The following is a 24,281-nucleotide window of genomic DNA, read 5'->3' as shown; positions in this document are numbered from 1 at the left end:
ATCCAACGGAACTATCAGAGGGTAGACTGGCATTTATGGTCCCCCTACTTAACGACTGTAATAAAGACTTTGACTTCTATGAATGAGATGGAAAACCTTTAGATGATCTAATGCCATCTATCTATTTACTTACTTACCTACCCGACTACCTACCTACCAACCAACCAACCAACCAACCAACCAAGCCCTCTACAGAGGGCTTCCTTCCCAGCCCTCAATTTGGCAGATTTCTATTTTTTCTTTATTTTGGGGGGTATCAGGGAGCCACATCCCCAGCCCTATTTTCTATCTTATTTAGAGACAAGGTCTCACTGAGTTGTTTAGTGCCTCACTTTTGCTGAGGCTGGCTTTGAACTTGCAATACTTCTGCCTCAAACTCCCAAGCCGCTGGGACTATAGGCATGCGTCACCGTGCCCAGCAAATGGTTCCTTTATTAATGTCTGAGTTTTTGTATAATTTTTGGTTTGTTTGTTTTGGGTTTCCCCCTCAACCCCAATATATACTACGCCTAGTAATTTACCACACTGACTACTCAGTTACATCCTTGGCCCCAACCTGTCCCTTTTTGAGACAAAAAAGGCCCAGCTGACCTTGAATTTGTGATCCTTACACCTCAGCCTACCAAGTAGCTGAGATTATAGAGGTATGGACAACTGTGCCTGGATTGTTTTTAGGGTTTTAAGCAAAAATATCACTGAAAGATTCTAAAATATACTAAGGGGTAACTAATAGAAACATAAGGTTTTTATTTCATAACAACAAATGTTCTACATTTTAGGACTAAGTTCTTAGAAATAAGTTACTCTCTGGAGTTTAAGACTTTGCAGGTTTCAAAAAGGTGATGTAATATGAATATAACCGGTGTAACTAAACATCATGTACAACCACAAGAATGGGAAGTTATACTCCATGTATGTATGATATATCAAAATACACTCTATGGTCATGTACAACTAAAAAGAATAAACAAAAATTGTTTTAAAAGGTGATGTAATCAGAACAAGAGAAATGGTAGAATCTGGAAAAGAATGAAAAAGGACATTCTAGGTGGGAATGGATTTATAAAGAAAGGCTCAAAACAAAATGAGCACAGCAAGAAAAGAACCAAGAAAGAAGTAAAACACATTTCTCTACCTTTCTCAGAAAATTTTTCGATTAATTAGAAAAAGACTTTTTAAAAATACCCCAAATATTACCACTAAAAATCAAAGGAAGTATTATCTGTCCCTTCCCTCCTTATATCTGTTAGTGTGCCTCTGAAATTTTTTTGTACTCACAATACAAAGGGAAGAACGGTAGACTCACAAAAGGCAAAAGTGAGGCACAGACTAAATAGCTTAGTTTCCCTTACCTACTGAGGATCTCATTCAAAAATTTATCTAACTAATCAACGTATTTCTATTTTCCACAGGTACAACAACCTCTTATAATGCTGTTCCTTAAATGTACCACACAAACTGACTTTTTAAAAGTTACCATATTTACTTGGCATGAAAAAGATTTTAAAGAATTATTTAAGAATATTTTGACATCTTTCCCTTGTAATTCCAGAGTACTGTATATAATTTTACTCTGATAAACTTTGTGATTCAAGAATATCTTTTGATCAATTTCTCCTAAAATGACAATGTTCAAAACTGAACCAAAACAAAGAAACAGTAATAATTTATTAATTCTCATTAACTTTTATAAGACAGTTAATTTATCTTCACTTGTTGAAAAACACAACTTCACTACCTATCTTATATAAATACCTACCTTTTAGGATTCTTGCTATGTGATCGGGACCTAAAAAGAGAATATCTATTTTTAGAAAAGCGACTATAAATTAAAAACATCAAAGTGTATATTTAGCACGCACTTCCCCCCACCCCACAAAATGTACCACCAATTACAGACTTCCCCATCTTGCCATATGAGATCCCTTAACTGGATACCTGCTCTTAAATAAAAAATAATATGTTCCTGGAAACTAACACAATAGTACATCACACTCCTTACTGCTTCAGAAACCATTTGCTAGCCTAGAAAAATTATGTTATTTATACTTCTGTCACTTGTTTTTCCCTTCTGGGAAAAGAATAAAATTTCTATGATTTGGAATGCATATATTTGGGGGCTACAAACTCATACTATAATCCCTATAATACCCAGCTCAACTTTACATATCTTCACATGACCCAGCATACTGTTAACACACAATGAGTAATCAATCACATGTGTGTGTGTGTGTGCGTTTTGTGGTATTAAGGATTGAACTCTTGGCCTCACACATGCTAGGAAGGCATTCAACCAATTTGCAACACCCCCAACTTATTAACTTTTTTTATTTTTGAGATATGGTCTCAGTAAGTTGCCCAGGCTGGCATCAAACTTGCAATCCTTCTGCCTTAGCCTCCCAAAAGTTACTGGAATTATATGTGTGTACCACTGTCCAGCAGACATGAGTTTTAATTCTGGCTCTACCACTCATCATCTGTGAGTGGGTCACATATATCCTCCCTTAGCTTATTAGTCTGACAGTGACAAAGAAGGATACCAAAAAAAAAAAAAAAAAAAAAAAAAAATTTCATTGGGGTATGTGTATATGAGGATTAGGCAAACTAATTAAGGCAAATTTCTTGGTAAGTGAATTTCTGTAAGCCTCCCTTTTAATTTTTTGCAGTGCCTAGAATCAGACCCACATTGCTACACAGGCGCTCTACCTCTGAGCCATAGCCCTGGCCCCAGTATAGTGAATTTCTTAGTACAATGCCTGGCATACAGTAAGGACCCAGTAAGTGATAAGGATTGTTTTTCAGTTGTCCTTTTTAGCACCATAGTCAGAATTCCTTCTCATATAATCTTTTTAAAAATATTTTTTTTAGTTGTAGTTGGAACAATACCTTTATTTTATTTATTTATTTTTATGTGGTGCTGAGATTGAATCCAGCACCTTGCATGTGGTAGGCGAGTGCTCTACCACTGAGCCACAACCCCAGCCCCTCCTATAATTTTTATACTAGCATTTAATTACACCACTTCTCAAGGTCCTAGAGGAAAAATTTACACATTTCTGAAAGAGGTGTACTTTTTATTTGCACTGGGAATTGAACCCAGGGGTACCTTACCATTGAGCTACATACCCAACCCTTTTTATTTTTTATTTTGAGACAGGGTCTTGCTAAGTTGCTTAGGGTCTCACTAAGTTGATGAGGCTAGCCTCAAACTTACAATCTTCCTGAGTCACTGGGATCACAGGTGTCACCACACCCAGCTAAAAGAGGAACACATTTAAAAAAATATATATTTATTTTTTAGTTGGACACAATATCTCCATTTATTTTTATGTGGTGCTGAGGATCGAACCCAGGGCCTCACACGTGCTAGGCGAGCGCTCTACCACTGAGCCACAACCCCTGCCCCCTGAAAGAGGAACACATTTTATAATCAAAGTATAAAAAAAAAGGTCAGCCAGCAAGCAAAGGAGTTGGTGATTTTCTTTCTCATTATCTACAAATGTGAAAGCATATTCTTGCAAAAAATGTTTATTCTCATTTGATTATCATCTCAGTTGAATCTTAAATTCAGAATTCCAATGTTAAATAAAATGCTATTTATTCTATCCTAAATATTACAATACTTAGTAATATCCCTGTAAGAACTTAATGTACACCAAAGAACAAACAGATAAAGGTCTGAGGTAAAATTTATGGTAAATGAAAAAAATATATATTCATTGCTAGCTCTGTGTGTATACAGAGAGAAATGGGAAAAACTGACAGCATTTCCCCTAAAGAAACAATATCCACACAGCTTTGTTCCATTTTGTTCTTAAAGTGCAAAAGGATTACCAGTTAAAAGTCAACACAAATAAAGTTTAAAATTTCTTTAATAGGCTCAAAGCTTAGAAGTAGTTAGCATGATCTACTCACATACTGTAAAGGGTTTTTTATTTTTTTATTTTTTTTTTGTAAAGGGTTTTAATGAAGTTAGGCACATCTACTAACTCTGAGAGGTGTTAAAATTTTAGAGATACCATACACATTATGATTAAGGAAACATCACCTATTAGAACCGTAAGTTAATCACTTATAGCATGCCTGTCCATCATAAATTTATCTTAAAAAACTATGAACACAACTCACAAAGAACGTTGCCACAATGATGCTATGCAGTTTTAGTTGCCAATGGGTAAAAGTGACTCATATAATTCTATGCCAACCTAGTACAAATCTAGTGCAATATGAAAAACCAAAAAGCTAGAATACGGTTTTGTTATAAATCTTATAAGACCTAAAGACAAAAAGCATTTTCTATTCACTCTTCCACACATTCTATAAATTGCATTTAGTTTAATGGCTAAGGCTTAATACAGATTGAGCATCCCTAATCTGAAATTCACAACTTTTTCAGCACAGATATGATGCTCACCAAGTTTAAAATTTGGGAGCATTTCAGATCCAGAATTAGGGATGTTCAACTAGTAAGGTTTTTGCAGACACTTCAAAATCAAATAAAACCTCCCAAATCTGACACACTTCCTCCCAAGCACTTTGGAGAAAGGATACTCAGCCTGTATGTCTGTATAAAAACTGCCTTTCATGGTAATATTTTTAAAAAGTAAAAGCAATTTTCCAATGCTCCAGAAGAGACTTAATGTCATCTAAAATCATGTATCAGTCACATTTCTTTTTAGAACCAGGAAACTTAACTTCAAATATTTGGGACTATTTATCATGCCATACCTTCTCAGCTTCTCCCTTTCTTCCCTCTCCCTTTCTTCTCTTCGTTTCAGGCGCTCCTGGTTTCTTTTCTCCTGCTTCTCAGCTACAACTCTCTTAAAAACAATAAATAAGAAGTTTATTTACTAGGTCAATTATTAATTATCTTTACCTTAAACTTTACCATTTCTGGTTCCCAACATAGTATTATTAACTTCAAGATCTGTTGGGGAAAAAAAATTTCAATTTGACCCTGTCAAATGTAACTATTAAGCTCACACCCTACTTTCTATAGACTTCCTCCCTTTTATGGAAAATGTGCAATATCTCAAACTTTTCTATGATTTCTTCATGATATTTCAAAATTACTTCGATAAGACTTTTCTGAATGTTTCCCAGCATTATTTTTTATATATACTTATAATGAACATCAACCATCACAAATATCCATTCCTTATCATTTCCAATGAGGCAATGGTACCATTTTAATGCTGCTGCCTTTAAAGATATGAGTAGGGTGATAAAGGATTCTGTTGCTAAGTCTGTTTGCTGAGGGTCTAAGTTGTGAAGGTTGGCCTTGAACTTGCAATCTTCCTGCCTCAGCCTTTCCAGTCACTAGGTTTATAGATGTGCACTACCACACCTGATTTCCCTGGGTGTTTTCTGATTCCTCATTATTGTAAAAGTCAAGCCATGAATCTTGGGATCAATTACATGGAAAGTGACTCTCCAGTGTTGCCAATATTTGGGCCAGTCTTCAACTTGTGACAAAAGGCTACAATACCATATTCTTTAAAAATAAGCCACATCAGATAGCTGAAAGGCAACTCTGAAAAGTAACTCTGCCTTTTACCACTTCAAAATACCTCACTTTTTGTGTGTGTATATATTTGCTTATTCCCTCAAAAGCACTAGGGAGATAAGAACTATGCTGCCTTTTTACAATAACACATATTAATTAATAGTGAGTGTCCTCCTTTCATAGGCTGTTCTAATTCCTTCCTGAAATGGAGGAAGGTAGACAAAACTAGAGGTTCTATTTTTTTAAAAAACATTTTTTTTTTTTTTTTTTAGTTTTAGGTGGACACAATACCTTTACTTTGTTTTTATGTGGTGCTGAGAATCAAACCCAGTGCCTCACACATGCTAGGCGAGCACGCTACCACTGGAGCCACATCCCCAGCCCCAAACTAGAGGTTCTATAGGCTTATATTTAGTAAAGAACTCCAAAATATTTCAACACATACTGGGCTCATTTTCTCAATTCTCCTATAAATATTATCCATTAAACATGCCTGAATCTCCATTTATAATTCTACACTATTCAGTATGAACTGTTGACATAAATCACAACTGAGAATACTATTCCAAAGACAACTAATAGCAGATCAAAAAATAAGTAGCAAAATAGGACAGTCAGTGATATTAATTTACCAAAGTACCTTTAATTCTTCAAGCTTCTCTCTTATTTCAATAAATCCCAGGTGCAGTTTACCCCCAAAATGATCGGCCAGTCGTCTGTCATTATCATGAAGACCTAAGTAGGCAGAGCAGACTTCACAGACCCGAAGTTTCTGCTGTTGGAAACTGGAAGCTGGCATAGAATTCCGATAAACTTCCTAAACAAGAGTGAGGGATAAAACGAAAACAAAAACATAAATTTCATTAAAAGTCAAACAAAAGGCCATAGAACATTCTGGGGTCTCCAATGCCTTGCCAGATGTGTCTTCACCAACAGCTGTCAACCACCCTCCCCTCACACCTCAGGGAGGGGCCTGAAGACCAAGAAAGGATTTTCAGAGCAAAGCAACCAGCTGAAATTGAATCAGTCTACACTGGTTCCATGAGAGTAAGACTCTACCTACAATGCATAGGAGAGGGAAGCCTTGGACAGCACAGCTGCTGGATAATTGCCCTTGCTCTGAATCCCCCCCACACTTTTTTTTTAAATCTGCCTTTTAAAAAATCTTAGGACATCAGTATTATTACACAATGTGTGAGAAACAGAAATTTATTAAGAACCATCTCTACTCTCCTAGAAGTATGAAGAAAGGACAGAGAACAGCAGGGCAGGAGAAAGTGTCCCAGGGAAAAGAGCCTCTGATGTCTCTTGCAGGTGGAGACAGGAGACTCCTGGTAGAATCGAGCTCCTGGCCGGAATCTGTGCAGAAAGCCCGAGCCAGACTGCATGCACACCACATGCACGTCACAGTGATGCCCACACCAGGATCCACAGATCTCAGGGTCTTCTCACTGTCCACTGATTTGTCTGACTTTGTATTTTCATTGGAGTCACTCTGCTTCTAAATCTAGCACGTTTCTGCCCTTTTTCTCTGAATGCCAGGTCACAAAACCAAGGCATGCAACAACGCAGTTGTTGAACGTAAATGGCTATCCTCCTAGTAACCAACCCCCTTCTAGCCCTTGCTGTTGTTATGGACTGGCCTATAGAGATACCTTGGGAGGATGTGCTGTTGTCTGCTATGGCCCAACTACTGTGGATAGGAGGCTATGCTGGGAGTGGAGGTCCTCACATGCAGGAAACAGACAGATAGAAGGCACACTGGCCCATCCACCACCTTTCTGCCCTGACTTCTTGCTTGGCCATCTCAGGTAGCTGATGCTCAAAGGGATAGAGGGAGGGTAGAAAGGGCAGGCTCACTGGCACGCCTTTAAGTGAACACTGAAAGGATATATAGGACCTGGCAAGGCCTAACTCCCCAACACATAGGCTTCACCTGGAATGTATAAGCATGCCTGTGGATTATCTAGTGCTGGGGTACCAGGTATGCAGCCACTGCCTCACTGTATTTAGATTTGCCAGGGACAACCAGGTATTACAGGGCTCAAAACCCTCGTCAAGCATGATTGCCATAATTGTTGGGTCCAGGCTTAACAGAATAGCTGGGTAAATATTCCTCACCCTGGCTCTATCATGGGTGGCTCATTATTTGCTCTACTGTGGGCCTCTGCGTGGGGTCCACCATCAGTATTTGACTGATCAGCATTCCATGCTTCCTTGGAAATGTGCAGGGGATTGTCATATCTTGCCTGCATGAACTTCTTCAGTTGCTTAGTGATGTTTGCCATAAATCAGTGACACCCAGGCTCTAGACATCCACCATGGGGCCCTCATATTCTTTCCACTGGATGACTTCAGGGGTAAGGTAGAGGAGAGTGCCCTCAAACTCATTCAGCTTCTGCCCAGCCATGAATCCAGTGCTCTGGCTGAAGTGGACGAGTTTGAAATTGCCTCCAGCAATCTCCAGGATATTCTCTATGTTAAGGTGTAGGTGCACAATGCCCTTCTTGTGGCAGTAGCTCAGGACACACATGATCTGCCTGCACAGTCTTCAGGTCTCTTCCTCCAACATACCACCAGATCCAAGAGGCAGTGCCATAGCTGTTCCCCCATGTGCATGCTCCATGATAATGTAAGCTACCCTGCCTAATGCCCCTTAGGATCTGATTATGTCCATGAAGTTGGTCTTGTAGCACCTGGGCCCTTGAAGCACTATACTGTTCTGAATACTTTTCCTACCTATCACTGGAATACCAAATAAGGATACCAGATTAAAAGCAAACAAACAAAAAAACAAAATAAACCCAAGTTTAAAATACATATCGAAACACCACAACCATCAACCACACTATCTAGAAGTCCCACAGCTCACCACCACCAAAAGTTTTCTGTACTTAGAGACAAAAACAGCCAGTCTTTTATCCAGCCAGTGTTTGAAATTTCCTCACAATGGCTCCTTATGAGGTGACAGCAGGAAACGGCCCAGTCACTCCAGTGCCCATCTCAGTTTTTGGCCTCTAGGATCTTTCTGACTTTCATGATAAGAATAAAAAAGGACCAGGCTGATATGGTGGCCCATGCCTGTGATCCCAGCAATCCCAGGAGGGTGAGGCAGGAGGGTCACAAAAGTTCAAAACCAGTCTCAGCAATTTAGTGAGGCCCTAAGCAACTCAGTGAGACCTGGTCTCCAAATAAAAAATAAAAAGGGCTGTGGACGTGGCTCAGTGGTTAAGCACCCTTGGGTTTAAACACTGGTATAACAAAACAAAATAATAAGAAATTGACTCAAGAAGCCTTTTGCTTCTGTGGGTTATGGAGACTGATATTTACTTGCTTAGAAATTAAAATTTGTAGAATTAAAAAAAAAAGTCAAACAAGAGGGCTAGGAATGTGGTTCAGTAGTAGAATGTTTGTGTACATGCACAAATCTCTGAGACTGACCCCTTGCAAAAAAAAAAAAAAAAAAAAAGGCATGGAAGAAAATATAAAAAAGCATGGCTATTTTGTTATGAAAAGTATACATTCTCCTTTGTCCCCCTGTCCACTACATCCTATCCTAGACTACTTCCCTAGAGGTCAAAAGTCACAGGACACAGGTCCACACACCTTTTGCCAAGAAACTACCTTAATAGTTCTACCACGATACAGAATACAACAGTCTGAAAAGGGTTTCTCAATGTTCTTTTCTATAGTTTTTGTTAAAAACATGATGTGGTCAGCCTCTAAACTGCATACCAGTGAAGGGTCAAGCAAACAGAAGCCAACTATAATTGTAAAGGAGTACATGTTTTCCACATTGTTAGACTTCCTTCCCAAAGATTGTTTTCCCCTCCTCGGAAATGTGGATATGCATACACATGGTAAGTCTCCCCACTAAAAGGAATACAGTTCTACTAAGATAAGAGATAAAATGTGTCCCGAGATTAACTCACACATTTTCATTTGTATGAATTAAATTCATTAAACAGTAAAAAATGGGGGCTGGGGATGTGGCTCAAGCGGTAGCGCGCTCGCCTGGCATGCGTGCGGCCCGGGTTCGATCCTCAGCACCACATACCAACAAAGATGTTGTGTCCGCCGAGAACTAAGAAAAAATAAAATATTAAAAAAAAAAACAGTAAAAAATGGTGAGTTTCCCTATATATTGTCCTCTTTTTTCTTTACTAACAGGACTCTGACTTTTATTTGAGGTAGCAAAACACCCAGCTAAAAATATGACACTTTCCAAGCTTCCACAGAACTTTGGCTAAGATACTAGTGGAAACTGCCAGGCAGAATCTATAGGAAAGTTCTTCAAAAGAGGATAAATAAATTCAGATAAAAACCCACCACTGACTGATGTAACCCTGCAGATAAAAATGAATGAGAAAGTGTATTTATACAGGCTTAAAAGTGTCAATACTAAGATATTTACTAGTTACAAAAGGGAAACGCAGTAACTTCCCAGGAAAAAAAATATGTACCATCACCAAAAAATGGGGAAAACCACTAACAAATGTTTCAAAAGGATACATCCCTACAGTGGTATTCCTATAAAAATCTAATCATGAGAGACTCGACATGTAGTTCAGTGGTAGAGCACTTGCTCAGTATGTGCAAGACCCTCTTTTCAAACCTCAGTACATGAAGGGAAAAAAAAGAAAGGAAGGAGAAAGAACAAAACAAGGAAAGCAAGAAAGGGAAGAAAAGAGAAAAAGAAATCTAACTATGAGAAAATGTTAAGACAAACTCTAACTAAAGGACATTTTACAAAATAACTGATGAATACTTATCAAAACTATGAAGATTGTATTCTTCAAAGACAGACTAGAACAGTTCCAGATTAAAGGAGACTAAAGAGGCCTAACTAAATGACACATACAATCTTGGACTGGATCTTGGAGAGGAAAAATTTTCTTTCTTTAAGAATAAGGAATATGGGCTGGGGTTGTGGCTAGGCGGTAGAGTGCTCACCTCGAGTGTGCAAGACCCTGGGTTCGATCCTCAGCACCACATAAAAATAAATAAGTGAAATAAAGGTATTGTGTCCAACTACAACTAAAAAATAAATATTAAAAAAGAATAAAGAATATTATTGGGACAACTGATGATATGTGAACAAAGTCTTTAACAGCCTTGTATAAATACTAATTCTTGATTTTCATAATTGTGCTGTGCTTATATAATAAAACATCCTTGTTTTTAACACAAAGTATTTGGGTTAAAGAAGCATCTGTTTTCAGAGTCTCTTTATCATTAGGCAATATCTGCAGCCCTTTTTTTAAAAAATGATTTTATTATGAGACAGGGTCTCACCAAGGTGTCCAAACTAGCCTTGAACTTGTAATCCTCCTGCCACAGCCTACAGAGAGCTGGGATTATAGGTGTTAGCCATTGGCTTGACAAGAGGCATCTTTTTTTTTTTTTTTTTTTATTGATTATTTATCGCATTACATAGTTCATGATATATCATCTTTCATACATTAGACTCAAATTGTGCTTTGAACTCCCATTTTCACCCCAAATACAGATTGCAGAATCACATCTGTTACATATTCGCATTTTTACATAATGCCATATTAGTGACTGTTGTATTCTGCTACCTTTCCTATCCCCTACTATCCCCCCTCCCCTCCCCTCCCCTCCCATCTTCCCTCTCTACCTCCCCTGCTGTTGTTCAATTCACAAGAGGCATCTTAACTGTAACAAATAGACATAGTTTAGCCACATACAGGGAAAAAAATGATAAAGTAAATGTTACTTTAAATGGGGTAAAGGATAGAGGAGAAAGTCTTTGTACTATTTTTTTACTTTTGTGAAAATAAATCAAAATAAAAATTTTTAAATTAAAACATACATGTACAGATACATGAAGGCATGTCAACTCCATTTTAATGCTTTGATTTTTTTACTTCCTTCACGTAAGGCTGTAGTTTAGTCCAATACTGCCACAAATTGATAAGCATCAAGGTGAGTCCATACAGAAAGGATGGCTAAACATAGAACTAGAAATAGTCTGTATGTTGGATAGCATTATGGGGTCAAATTGTGTTTCCCTAATCCTAAATATTAGCTGAGAAAATTTGTGGCTTTTAAGCCACAAATTAGTTTATTTATTATATAGAGCTGAGCACAATCTATAATAGAAAAGTAAAATTTTTAAAGTGTTATTCTTAGTAAAAAAAAAACTGATAATAATATATGCATAAGAGGCTAACAATGTTAAGCTACTGTGTAATATTAGTAAACCTCTGAGTACACATATATTAAGATTCATAGAGCCAGGTGCAGTGGTGCATGCCTGTAATCCTAGTGGCTTGGGAGGCTGAGGCAGGAGGATTGTGAGTTCAAAGGCAACCTCAGCAACAGCGAGGTGCTTAGCAGCTCAATGAGACCCTGTTTTTAAATAAAATACAAAATAGGGCTGGGGATGTGGCTCAGTGGCTGAGTGCCCCGGAGTTCAATCCTCAGTACCAAAGAGGGGAAAAAAATTTCATGAAACTGGCAATTATATTGAAGGAAAAGAAATAATGCTCACTAGCTTGATTATCTTATGAGTCATCATGGAAATTAACTATAATTTAGCTATAGCCATAAAGTACTTTTCATTTAAAAATTACTGTTTATTTTCTGGATTGACAAAATTGCACTTACAGAAACCCTAAATATTTAGACACTGAAATTATCAAGAATGGCTACATGGTATATCTTTTTCTATCTTTCTATTATTATTGGCCATTTAAATTTAACATAATTGTTGGTATACTGGGTTTAAATTTACCATCTTGCAATTTATTTTCTACTTGTCCTTTACATTATTTATTCCATTGCTCCTGCTTCTTTTAGAGTATTTTTTTAGAATTCCATTTTATTACTACTATTATCTATAGCTCTTTTTTTCTACCTCTAATATTGTCTGTAGGGCTTATGGTATACAACTAACAGAAACTTAATTTACAAGAAAGCCTAGGTAGTTATATAAATATTAGATAAAATAGAACTGAAAGCAAGGGACATTCCCAAGGATAAGGGGGGATATTTGGAAATAATTAATGGGTCCATTCATCAAAAAGGCATAATCCTAAATGTATATTCACCTAATAAAAGAGCTTCAAAACAGATGATGAAAGCAACTGACAAAAGGGGAAAACACAGATATACATCCACAATTACTATAGCTTGAAATTTATCCACTCCCTTCTCAATAAACAGCAAAATAGAAAATCAATAGGAAAATCTGGGCATATAGTGGCACGCACCTATAATCCCAGCTATGCGGGAGGATATCAAGTTTGAGGCCAGCCTGGGTTACTTGATGAGATCTCTCCTCAGAATAAAAAATAAAAAGGGCTGGGGATGTAGCCCTGTGGTGTTTTACCCAGTGCTCTCCCAGTGGGCTAAATCCCAAGTACCACCACCCCCGCCTCCACCCAAAAAAACCTTTCACAAATAAAACTCCAGTCCTAGATGGTTTATGGTAAATTCTACCCCAAGAAATAATACCAATTCTAGAAAAAAACATTTTCAGAAAGAGAAAACACTTTCCAACTCGTTTTATAAATTGATATTACCCTGATACCAAACCAAACACAAAGTTTTTACATCAACAAGTGATTAAGAATTAAGACTGGTTAGAGGGGCCAGGGATGTGGCTCAGTATTAGAGAGCTTGCATAAGGCCCTAGGTTTGATCCTCAGTACAACACAAAACAAAACAAAAACAAAAAATGACTTAAGACTGGTTGAAAAGTAAGATACTGGGCATAAGTCTTTCTTCAACTCTCTCCTTTCTGTGGAAAACATCTAACATGTATTAGTTTCTTCCCTTCCTTTAAGTAATATTTTTATTATAATCACATAATATCATAAGGAATATTGAACAATCTTTTCTTGATGTTCAGGATCATCATTGTAACGGTAGCATTATAGGAGTACTATGAGGAGCAATCACCATAGTTTTTCCTTTTCTCCTCCCTCCCTCAATTCTTGCCTTTCTCCTTTGCTGACCAGCAACATTAAGGGAGGTTAAGGAAAGATGATAAAGGAGATACACTAAAATAAGAAAGCTGTGATAAGGACTTCTGAGGAGCCACCCTATAGTGTTAGAACTGAGATAATGATCCATCAGACCACAACTTGACCAAGACCACTTAACAATGCATAACTTCTTCCCCAATGCCCCATTCTCCTTCTATTTAAACCTTCAGGTCATGTCAGCATCTGGAAAACATGCCTAAAAACATGTCTTCCCAGTGTGGCTACACTAATTAAAGTTATTTTCCTGCTTTTTTGCAATTACCCTTTGGGTTTGATATTTGGGCTGAGTGGCCAGCCCTGGATTTTGTACCTGACCTGGGACTCCTATAATACTTTTAGTTCATATTTTGTGGGAAATCAAAAAAATCACTGTGAAATTTAAAAAGAAAAAAAAGAAAGAAGAAAGAAAGAAAACTTCCCAAGAGCTAGGGATATGGCTCAGTGGTTGTCTGCCTAGCATGTGTGAGGCCTGGGTTCCATCCCAGCACCACAAAAATCTTTTTAAATTAATAAATAAAATGGCTTACCTATATTCTGCCTTTCCTCTCCAGTCTGAAGATCATCAATGATATCAGAAAAGAAGGAAAGAAGGAAAAAGAACAGGCACCCTAAAGCAGTTTGAGTGATAGGGCTTTCCTTTTCATTTTTGATCTGGTCACAAAAGACCCTGTCCTCTTTAACAATTAAACCTCACTGGTGAGAAGTTTAAGGAAAAAAAAAAAAAAAGATTAGGGTTGGGGGAAGATGCCTGGGGTTGAGAAAAAAAAAAACACTGAAAGTAGGTAATCATAAGTCAGACTACCTATAGAAGCCATTCAGATTACTGTAAAGCAAACCAGATGTGATCAGTTAGGAACAGTGGACACAGGCAAAAGAGTACAGTATAATCCCTACCAAAGACATTTGATTTCCTAAAATCTATCAGATGTTCCAATCAAAACAGAACTTTACAGGATATCAGATTTAGACCTGTGCTGAGAAAGAAGAATGAGGCTGGGGATGCAGCTCAATACCAAGACACCTGCCTAGCACGTATGAAGCCTTGAGGTTGATCCCAATCCCAAACACCAACAAGAAAGGAAGAAAAAAGAATGAGAGAAGGCCCCAAGGCATTAGCAGATTAGACTAAGGTGGGAAGAGAATCAAGAATACTATAGCATGGGAGTGAATGAGGGATAGGTTGTCATAGTAACCAAGAATCTGCAAAGTATGCATGTGTCTGTGTCTATAACTGTTGAGTGTATGTGACTAGATAGTTTAATACACCTACAAGTTACAAATTTCAATAGATCCATGGCTCCAACTTCCCTAAAACCACTAATTTTGACATAAAACCCAACAGCATAGCACAGACCACTTAAATATTTTCAAATTGGCTTAAATTCCCTTTTAAAACTTTGTAAAAATTTCTAGTCAAATATACCACATGAACAGACACTAAGGTTATACTACTATTAAGAACTTACCTCTGCTTCTCTTTTCTTTGCCCGTGCTTTCTCTACTTCATCCATTACTTTCTGGGATTCTTCCACATTCCCTTCAGCTCCTAGTTGTTCTACCTTGGCTAATAATTTACCAATTTCTTCATTTAATTCATGAACACGTTCTGCCTAGAAACAAACAGAAAAGAAAATCATGAAAAAATAACAGAATATTAAACTTCAAAGTATTTCAGAAATGCTCAGAAAAGATTTGTTATCTAAGAAAATATGATCACATCCACTGGGACACTAGGATGTTCTGAGGCTGCCTGCCTACACCTCAGTGAAGGTCAAAGATACTAGCAAGCAACAGAACTGCTACTTTGTAGCCTGTGCTTAGGTATACTCAAGTGTAAAACACCTTTCCTCCCATGATCGTGCCTCTCTATGTTCCCAAATCATCTCTTGCTGTTTCCTCTCCTCATAATATAAACTATATTATCTTTAGTTTTCTAGACTTACCCTGTTTCTGCTTGTTTTTGCACAGAATGTTCCTCTACCTGGTATGTCCCCTTACCTGTCTAATGAATATCTATTCATTCAACAAGATCTGATTCCAAGAGTGTTTTCTGTGAAGCATTTCTGAAAAATCATCACATGCCAGCCCCACTGAAACATGTAAGCACAAATTACCATATTCTCCTTTGTGTCATTTTTCACAATTACTTTTATACATATCATATAACTTAAAGATAGCTGTCTGAATTTCCCATCTTTGTATCTCTAATGTCCAAGAAACATAAGTTCAAATATGAATTAAAGAAATGAACTAGTGGATGCTCTGTAAAGCTAGAGGTGAACATACTTTAAAAGTCCCATATCTGAATTGCTGCTAAACCAATTACTGAAAGTGAAATTGTAGCCAGTTAGATACACCTGAATCCATTTCCTCATCTGAGAGGAATAATACCTGTCCCATGAAGTTGTGAAAAATTTAAAAAATGCTTTGTATACATACTGCACAGCAGTATTATTTTCGTAACACTTGCATGTCACCCTCCCTCCATGAGTCCATGTTTTCCATTGGTAATCATTTTTGACTTAGGTTTGATATATTCTTCCTCATCATCATCCTGGGAAACTAGTTCCCTCATATTGTTTTAATGGCACATGATAGTCTTTACTTTGAATCAAAATAAGTATTCAGTCTCTATGTGGCCAATCATATTAGCAAATAAGGTTTTTATGTGATGTGAACATCCAGTCTCAACAAACTAGATGGTCAATAATCTTTACATCTCAAAGTTCCTTCAACCCAAGATGTTCCTTCTCTCAAAGACATTCCCAACTCTGTTATCACTATTTTTCCTCTTTATCAAAGTAGTACTTTCCTTTAAAAATCTGTCACTGTTTAACTGCATTAATGCCCAGAGCTTCACCCTCTCCAGTATCCCTGCCCTCTGCCACGTTAACTAAGTACCATTGTCTTCTGACTCAACTTGGCCATGCAATTGCTTCAGTTAAAGGAAGGACAGTTAATATGACCCAAGGAAGTCTTGAAAAACACTTCTATGACTAGGTGTAATGTTTCTGCACAACTTTCACCATTATGAAAACATGGCCAGGCTAGCCTTCTGAGCATGGCTCAGTAGTCTCCAGCTGACTATAAAACATGTGACAGGAAAAATAGTCAAGTTTAATCTACATAACTGACAACACACTAATGAACTAAATAAATACTGACTTGTCTAAGTCATTGAATTTTGAGGTGGTTTTGTTTTACAGCACTTTTGTAGTATACAATGCTGTGTAACTAATACACCTTGGGCTCTACATAGCATTTGTCAATCTCTTTTAACCATGAAATACTATATCCCTTATAATTCAGAATGACCTTTTTTTTTGGGGGGGGGGGTACTAGGGATTGAACTCAGGGACACTGGAACCACATCCCCAGCCCTGTTTTGTATTTTATTTAAAGACAGGGTCTCACTGAGTTGCTTAGCACCTTGCAGTTGCTGGGGCTGGCTTTGAACTCACTATTCTCCTGTCTCAACTTCCAGAGCTGCTGGGATTACAAGTGCATGCAACACTCCCGGCTCACGATGGCCATCTTTAATAGTTCCTTATCTTTAGAGAACTCTGCTTAAAAGGCCAGTTGAAAGTAAACCTTTTTTCAAACAAGGGAATCTATTTCCCTTTTCACATACTATCCAAACACCATATATGAATCCTGTCATATGAACTTTACCTTAGGAACACACTTGAACTGCATTTTGGCAAAAGGCAATGGATTATACAGAATGGTACAAAATTTATGTTGTAAAATATTAAGTTATCAAATCAACCAAATGCAATAAATAGGACCTTGTTTGGATTCTGATTATTACAAACTGACTCACAGGAAAAAAGAAACATATTTGGGTATCAGATAGGATTAAAGGATTAATGAATGTGATGTTGTAGTTGTTTTATAAATAGACAAAATGATGACACCTAGAATTTACAACAATGAAACAATAACAGAAAACCGATCACTTTGAAACTCAGTGATGGATTCACTGGGTATCATTATCCTTTCTCCCTACTTGTTGTGTGTTTTTAAAGTAATGAGTCAATACTGTCATGTATAACTAAAAAGAACAATAAAAAAAAGTAACAAGTTAGGCAAAACATGAAGAACACTCAAAACGCAACATTAAAAAAACTAGCAATTGGGCTGGGGTTGTTGCTCAATGGAAGAGCACATGTAAGACACTGGGTTTGATTCTCAACACCACATATAAATAGATAAAATAAAAAATAAAGGTTTATCGACAACTAAGGGGAAAAAAAAAAAACCCTAGCAATCCTATTAGAAAATGGGCAAAAGAATAAAACAACACATTTACTGAATGAAGAGTGCATGCAGATGGCAAGCATACACCTGAAAAAAAAAAAAAAAAAAAACTCATCATTAGTCATTAGGTAAATGCAAATTGAAACCACAAAAAACCACTACATTACTCTCATAACAGATAAAATGAAATATGATGACATCATCAAATGCCGGAATAGATGTAAAGAAACTACAGCATTCACACTTGGTGGCAGAAAAGTAAAATTGTACACTCACTCTAAAACAAATTTGGCAGTTTTTTCAAAAACTAAACATGGGCCAGGCACTGTGGCGCATGCCGATAATCCCAGCAGCTCAGAAGGCTGAGGCAGGAGGATTTTGAGTTCAAAGCCAGCCTCAGCAAAAGTGAGGTGCTAAGCAACTCAGTGAGATACTTACTATCTCTAAATAAAATACAAAAATAAGACTGAGAGGTCAAGTGCCCCTGAGTTTAATTCCCCCCTGCAAACAAAACAAAAAACTAAACATGGACTTACATTATGACCCAGTAATTGCATTCTTAGGTAATTTATTCCAAGTAAATGAAAACTTGTGTCTACACAAATATCTATTTGCAGATGGGTACTTCAGATCTGCTAGTATTAGCCAGTAAGTGAAAACAACCTTAACGTTCCTCAATGTGTGAATGACTCAACTGTGGTATAACCATACCGTGGAATTCTTCTATTCAAAAATAAAAAGAAATGAACTACTGATGTACAAAATGTGCATGAACTGCAAGGAAGTTGTAGTTAGTGAAAAAACCAATCTCAAAAAAGATACCTACTGCACAATTTCATTCATTTAATATTCATGAAATAACTAATTATAGAGATGAAGAATAGTTTAGTGATTGCTAAGTGTTATGGATTGGAGGGATATGGGTGTGTTATAGAGAGAATTATAAAGAAATGTTTGGGTTTTTTGGGGGGTAGGGAGGTAATGGGGAAACAAACCCATGGGCACTTAACCACTGAAACACATACCCAGCCCTTTTTAATGTTTTATTTTGAGACAAAGTCTCACTAAGTTGCTTAGGGCCTAGCTAAGTTGTTGAGACTGGCTTTGAACTTATGATCCTCCTGCCTGGGCCTCAAGAGTTGCTAGGATGGGGCTGGGGATGTGGCTCAAGCCGTAGCGCGCTCGCCTGGCATGTGTGCGGCCTGGGTTCGATCCTCAGCATCACATACAAAGATGTTTTCCGTCGAAAACTAAAAAATAAATATTAAAAAAATTCTCTCTCACTCTCACTCTTTAAAAAAAAAAAAAAAAAAAGAGTTGCTAGGATTACATGGGAGCACCGCGGAGCCCAAATATAAGGAAGTCTTATAGTGATGTTAATATAGTTAAGTATCTTAGTTGTGATAATGGATGCACAAGTTTATATATGATAAAACTGCAGAGCTATATATACACACATGCATACACGAAAACATGTGAAAGTGGTTAAATGTGATTGAAATGTAAGAATTGAACCAAGGTCCATTTCTTTGATATACCATAATTGTGTAAGATGTTCAGACTGGGGGAGGCAAGAGAAAAAATACATCGAATTCCTTGGGTATGTCTTTGCAATCTCGACAAATTTAATTATTTTAAAATACAAAGGTAAAACAAATGAATAGTGGGTTGAAACTACACTTTGTACTAATGAAAGGATTGAAATCTTACCTTTGCTGCCACTTCAGCACTAATCTCTTCTTGAGTTTCTGCTAATCTTTTTTTAGCCACTTCTGTTCTTCTATCGCAATCTGCAATGAATGACTGCAGGTGATCCATGGCCTAAAATGTTTAATTAAAAAATAATTACTGCCAGAAAGTTAATTTCATTCAGAAATACCTTTATTTAAAAACTATACTTTGTTTTTAAAATGTTAATAAGTGGAAACTACGGAAATCTTAAAAAATAATAAAAGCAGTTTCAATTGTAAATCCCAAATATTATTTGTCTTCCACCAAACTGGCAAAGAATAAGCATAAATAATTCCAGAAAGATGGGGCTGGGGTTGTAGTTCAGTATCACAGCGCTTGCATTGCTTGTGTGAGGCACTGGGTTCGATCCTCAGCACCACACAAAAAATAAATAAATAAAGGTATTGAGTCCATCTACAATTAGAAATATTTAAATAATAATAATAATTATTATTCCAGGAAAGATAATGCTATTAAAAAAACCTCCACTTTCATACTCTATTGAAGAAAGCACAAACCAATGCAGCCTTTATAAAAAGGCACTGTGATTTTTCTTACTGAAAACCCTTTAAGGGGCTGGGGCTTTGGCTCAATGGAAGCATACTTGCCCAGCATGTGTGAGGAACTGGGTTCGATTCTCAGCACCAGAATTGAACAAGAAGTTGTGGTTAGTAAAACTTCCACATTTTTTTAAATAAAAATAAATAAAATAAAGGTTTGTCAACAACTGTGTGTGTGTGTGTGTGTGTGTGTGTGTGTGTGTGTATGTATATATGTATATATGTATGTATGTGTGTGTGTGTACATATATAAAGAAAGAAAACCCTTTAAGGGTCCAGGGGAAAGATGAAGGGAAGAAAGGGGGAAATAATGGGGACTGACATTGGCCAAATTATGCAATAAGATCCCACATTTATGAAACAAAGCAGCATAGAAAAAAATTGAAAGATAACCACATACAAAATGAGTTGTAACATTGTTAAAATGTTAACAATAATAATTTCTCAATATTTCATGATTTTTGCTTGTTTTCTGTTTTTTTTTTTTTTAATTTCCACAATGAAAATGTTACAATCAGGGAAAAAAAAAAAAAAAAAAAAAAAAAAACCTTTTCAAAAAATGAACCATTGGAAAATTTTAACAATGTCATTTTGCACATACTGGAATCCCCCAAATAGTCTGATAATCCAAGAATTTCTTCAAAGTGAACAGGGACAAAAATGAAATTCTTCTTCAAAGAAATAAGGATGATTTCAAAAGTTTCCTCTAACTGGGATGATAAAGAGATAGCTATTTAATTCTTTTAATGTCAACTTTATCTTTTAAATGGTAATGGAAATCTATGTGAATTTTCTTATGACAAGATAAAAGTAATTGGGGCACTGTGACACACGCCTGTAATCCCAGTGGGTCAGAAGGCTTAGGCAGGAGCATCCCAAGTTCAAAGCCAGCCTCAGCAAAAAGGTGCTGAACAACCTTTTGTTGTTCAGTGAGACTCTGTCTCTAAAAGAGCTGGGGATGTAACTCAGTGGTTGAGTGCTCCTGAATTCAATCCCTGGTACCCAGTGCCCCAATTAAAAAAAAAAAAAAAAAAAAAAAGAGGGTAGATCCCAAAGCAGTGAGAGAAAAGAAAGACCAACCAACAAATAAGTGTTGGGTCAATTAAACAGTTACTAGGAGCTAAACATACTAAGTAGAATAAATTCAAGATGGAGCAAGGATTTAAATGTATAAAATGAAGTAAAAGAGTACTAGGGGAAAAGGGCTCTTTTCACCTCAGAATAGGGAAGGCCTTTCAAATTAATCTAATAGATTTTTTGAAAACTGATAAATTAGACAACTAAAAAATATGCAGAACCAAAAACCACCAAAGAAATGTAAAATAGGAAAAAATACTTGGAATACGTATGTGAGAAAAAAGACTAATTTTCATAAAATGCAAACAGAACAAATCAATGAGAAATGGCCAACATTCAAGATTAGCTAATTAAAAAAAAAAAAGTTGTATACTGTTAGTTCACTAAAAAAGGAAATACAAAGCAGGGCGTAGTCCCAGTAACTAGGTAGGCTAAAAGCAGAGGATTCACAAGTTAGAGGTCAGCCTCTACAACTTAGCAAGATCCTGTCTCAAAATAAAAAATGGCCTGGGGATGTAGGTCAGAGGTAAAGTACACTGGGTTCAAGCCCCAGTAAGAAAAAGGAACCACACAGTGAGCTCATCAATATGCTTTATTTAATGCTACGTGATATGTCTCACAAAAATGCAAAAAAAAGGGCTGGGGATGTGGCTCAAGCGGTAGCACGCTCGCCTGGCATGCGTGCGGCCCGGGTTCGATCCTCAGCACCACATACAAACAAAGATGTTGTGTCTGCCAATAACTAATAAATAAATAAATATTTTTTAAAAAATGCAAAAAAAAATTTTTTAGTTTCCCTATTTTTAGACAAGTAATTCTCATATAAAAGTAACATTACAGGCTAAGAAGATAGCTCAGTGTAGAGCAGGTGCCTAGCATATAGTGACTCCCTGAGTTGGAGCCCCTGCTCTGCATATTAAATACATAAATAGATAAAGCGAGAAACAATATGCAAGTTACATCTGGAACCCATTCACATACCTATTTCTTCTATTAGTTTTATACTAAAATACTGTCTTTATGACACCATATATATTTGTGTGTGTGTATAAAATGCAAAATGGATATGATATAAAAATAATTAGCTGAGTTTATCTTATTAAAGATAATGATTCATATTCAAGATATTTTGCTGCAAAAGACAATATAATCCATTAAAGCAAAATCACATACATCAAGTTCAAAGAAAAAATCCTGTTCTTTGGATGCAATTTCATAATCTGCTCTTAAAGCCAGGTCATGGACTTTCAGACATTCTCCAAGATCCATTCTCTAGGGGAGAGAAAAAAAGAGAATATTGAAATAGAAAACATTTTTTCACAAATTCACTTCATCACTACAATTCTCTTCTGAATATATATTAAGCCATACATATGCTTCATTACTTATGGACCTTCAAATTACAACATTTCACAGACAAGTATAAAACTTGGTATTACAAAGAAACTGCAATGGGCTGGGGTTGTGGCTCAGTGGTAGAGCGCTCACCTAGCACATGTAAGGCCCTGGGTTCAATCCTCAGCACCACGTAAATTTAAATAAATAAAATCAAGGCATTCTGTCCAACTAAAAATAAGAAAAGATTTTGGAAGGAAGAAAGGAAGGAAGGAATGAAGGAACTGCACCAATTCTGCTACAAATGAAAGAGTGAACATTTTTAAACTTATGAACATATCTGTAAGAAAAAGCTTTTCAGAATCTTAAAGTTTCAAGCTCCTATATTATAGCATATTTCATTTACTCCCATAACAGAAAGATATTCAAAGTTAATTTAAAACAAAACTGAAAGATTATGTAAACCAAACTGCTGAATTAGGGTCAATTTTTTTTTTTAATGTGGTGCTGAGGATCGAACCCAGAGCCTTACCCGTGCTAGGCAAGTGCTTTACAACTGAGCCACAGTCCCAGCCTGGGGGGTCACTGTTCTTTGAAGAGCATTCTGTTTGTCAAATAAAAATTCCTTAAAAAAAAAAAAAAAAAAAGACTGACCCTAGGTTCAATCTTCAGTACTGCCCCCCGCCCCCAATACACACACACAGACTGTTAACCTTCTTATAGATGCCAGACAAAACTCCATGTAAACTCATGAAGACATAATTCATTAGTAAGACCCAGTGTAATTGCACAAGTATCTATCAGGGAAATAAAATAGTCTTATTGACCTAGAATCCTCCTCTGTGTAAATTTCCAATTTTCATTATTTAAAACCAGAGGCTTTTCTCTTACCGGAGACAAAATCAATAAAAATCTATCCATTTTTACATGTATATGGACAGCTGATAAGAACTTTGATAAAATCCTTTTGGGGGAAAAAATGGGTAAAATGCAAAGATAAATACATCTGTGATTAATGGGTGATCAAAGCAAAGCAAGTGCCAGGTGCAGTGGTGCACGCCTATAATCCCGGCCGCTTGGGAGGTTGAGACAGGAGGATCCCAAATTCAAAGACAATCTTAGCAACTTAGCAAGACCCTGTGTCCAAATAAAAATTTTTTTTAAAAAGGACAGGAGATGTGACATAGTGGTTAAGCACTCCTAGGTTCAATCCCCAGTGTGTATACACACACACATAAAAGCAAGAGATTTTTTCCAATTGGAGGTATGTAACCCCCACCTCCAGAAATGTCTCAATCTCTGGACTGTTAATTAAAAAAAACTTCAAGGAGCTGGCTCCGTGGTGCATGCCTGTAATCCCAGCGGCTCAGGAGTCTGAAGCAGGAGGATCAAGAGTTCAAAGCCAGCCTCAGAAAAAGCGGGACCCTAAGCAACTCAGCGAGACCATCTCTAAATAAAGATACAAAATAGGGCTGAGATGTGCCCCCGAGTTCAATCCCTGGTACCCATCCCACCAAAAACAAACAAACAAACAAAGAATTACACTGTGAGTAGACACATAGGTTTTAAAACAGTAATATTCACACCTTTTGATAAGTTTTATAGAAATATAACATGTATAGAAAAGTATACAAATCACTGAGGCAAAAGGATCACAATTTCAAGGCCAGCCTCATTGACACTAGTAAGATCCTATCTCAAAAAAGAAAAAAAAAAAAAAAAAGAAGAAGAAGAAAGGGCTGGGTAGAGTAACCCTGATCTCAATCCCCAGTATTGCAAAAAATGAATACATTATTG

At 36.8% G+C, this 24,281-nt stretch overlaps 1 protein-coding gene across 4 annotated transcripts in view; it reads right to left on the bottom strand.

The window, feature by feature from the left end:
* LOC308644389 (putative RNA-binding protein Luc7-like 2) overlaps nucleotides 1-24,281 on the bottom strand; it is an 82,343-nt gene that overhangs the window by 19,747 nt on the left and 38,315 nt on the right. For all 4 annotated transcript variants that reach the window (XM_081285437.1, XM_081285439.1, XM_081285440.1 and 1 more), the window contains 6 exons: nucleotides 22,323-22,421; nucleotides 19,492-19,602; nucleotides 14,988-15,131; nucleotides 6,147-6,323; nucleotides 4,729-4,820; nucleotides 1,760-1,789 (listed from right to left, as the gene is read on the bottom strand). In XM_081285437.1, the coding sequence (XP_081141563.1) occupies nucleotides 1,760-1,789; nucleotides 4,729-4,820; nucleotides 6,147-6,323; nucleotides 14,988-15,131; nucleotides 19,492-19,602; nucleotides 22,323-22,421 (653 nt within the window). The remainder of the gene's footprint in view (nucleotides 1-1,759; nucleotides 1,790-4,728; nucleotides 4,821-6,146; nucleotides 6,324-14,987; nucleotides 15,132-19,491; nucleotides 19,603-22,322; nucleotides 22,422-24,281) is intronic.

This window comes from Spermophilus citellus (assembly GCF_964194105.1).
Source record: "Spermophilus citellus genome assembly, chromosome: 3".
Lineage (NCBI taxonomy): Eukaryota > Metazoa > Chordata > Mammalia > Rodentia > Sciuridae > Spermophilus > Spermophilus citellus.
This window is presented reverse-complemented; position numbering and strand designations above follow the sequence as displayed.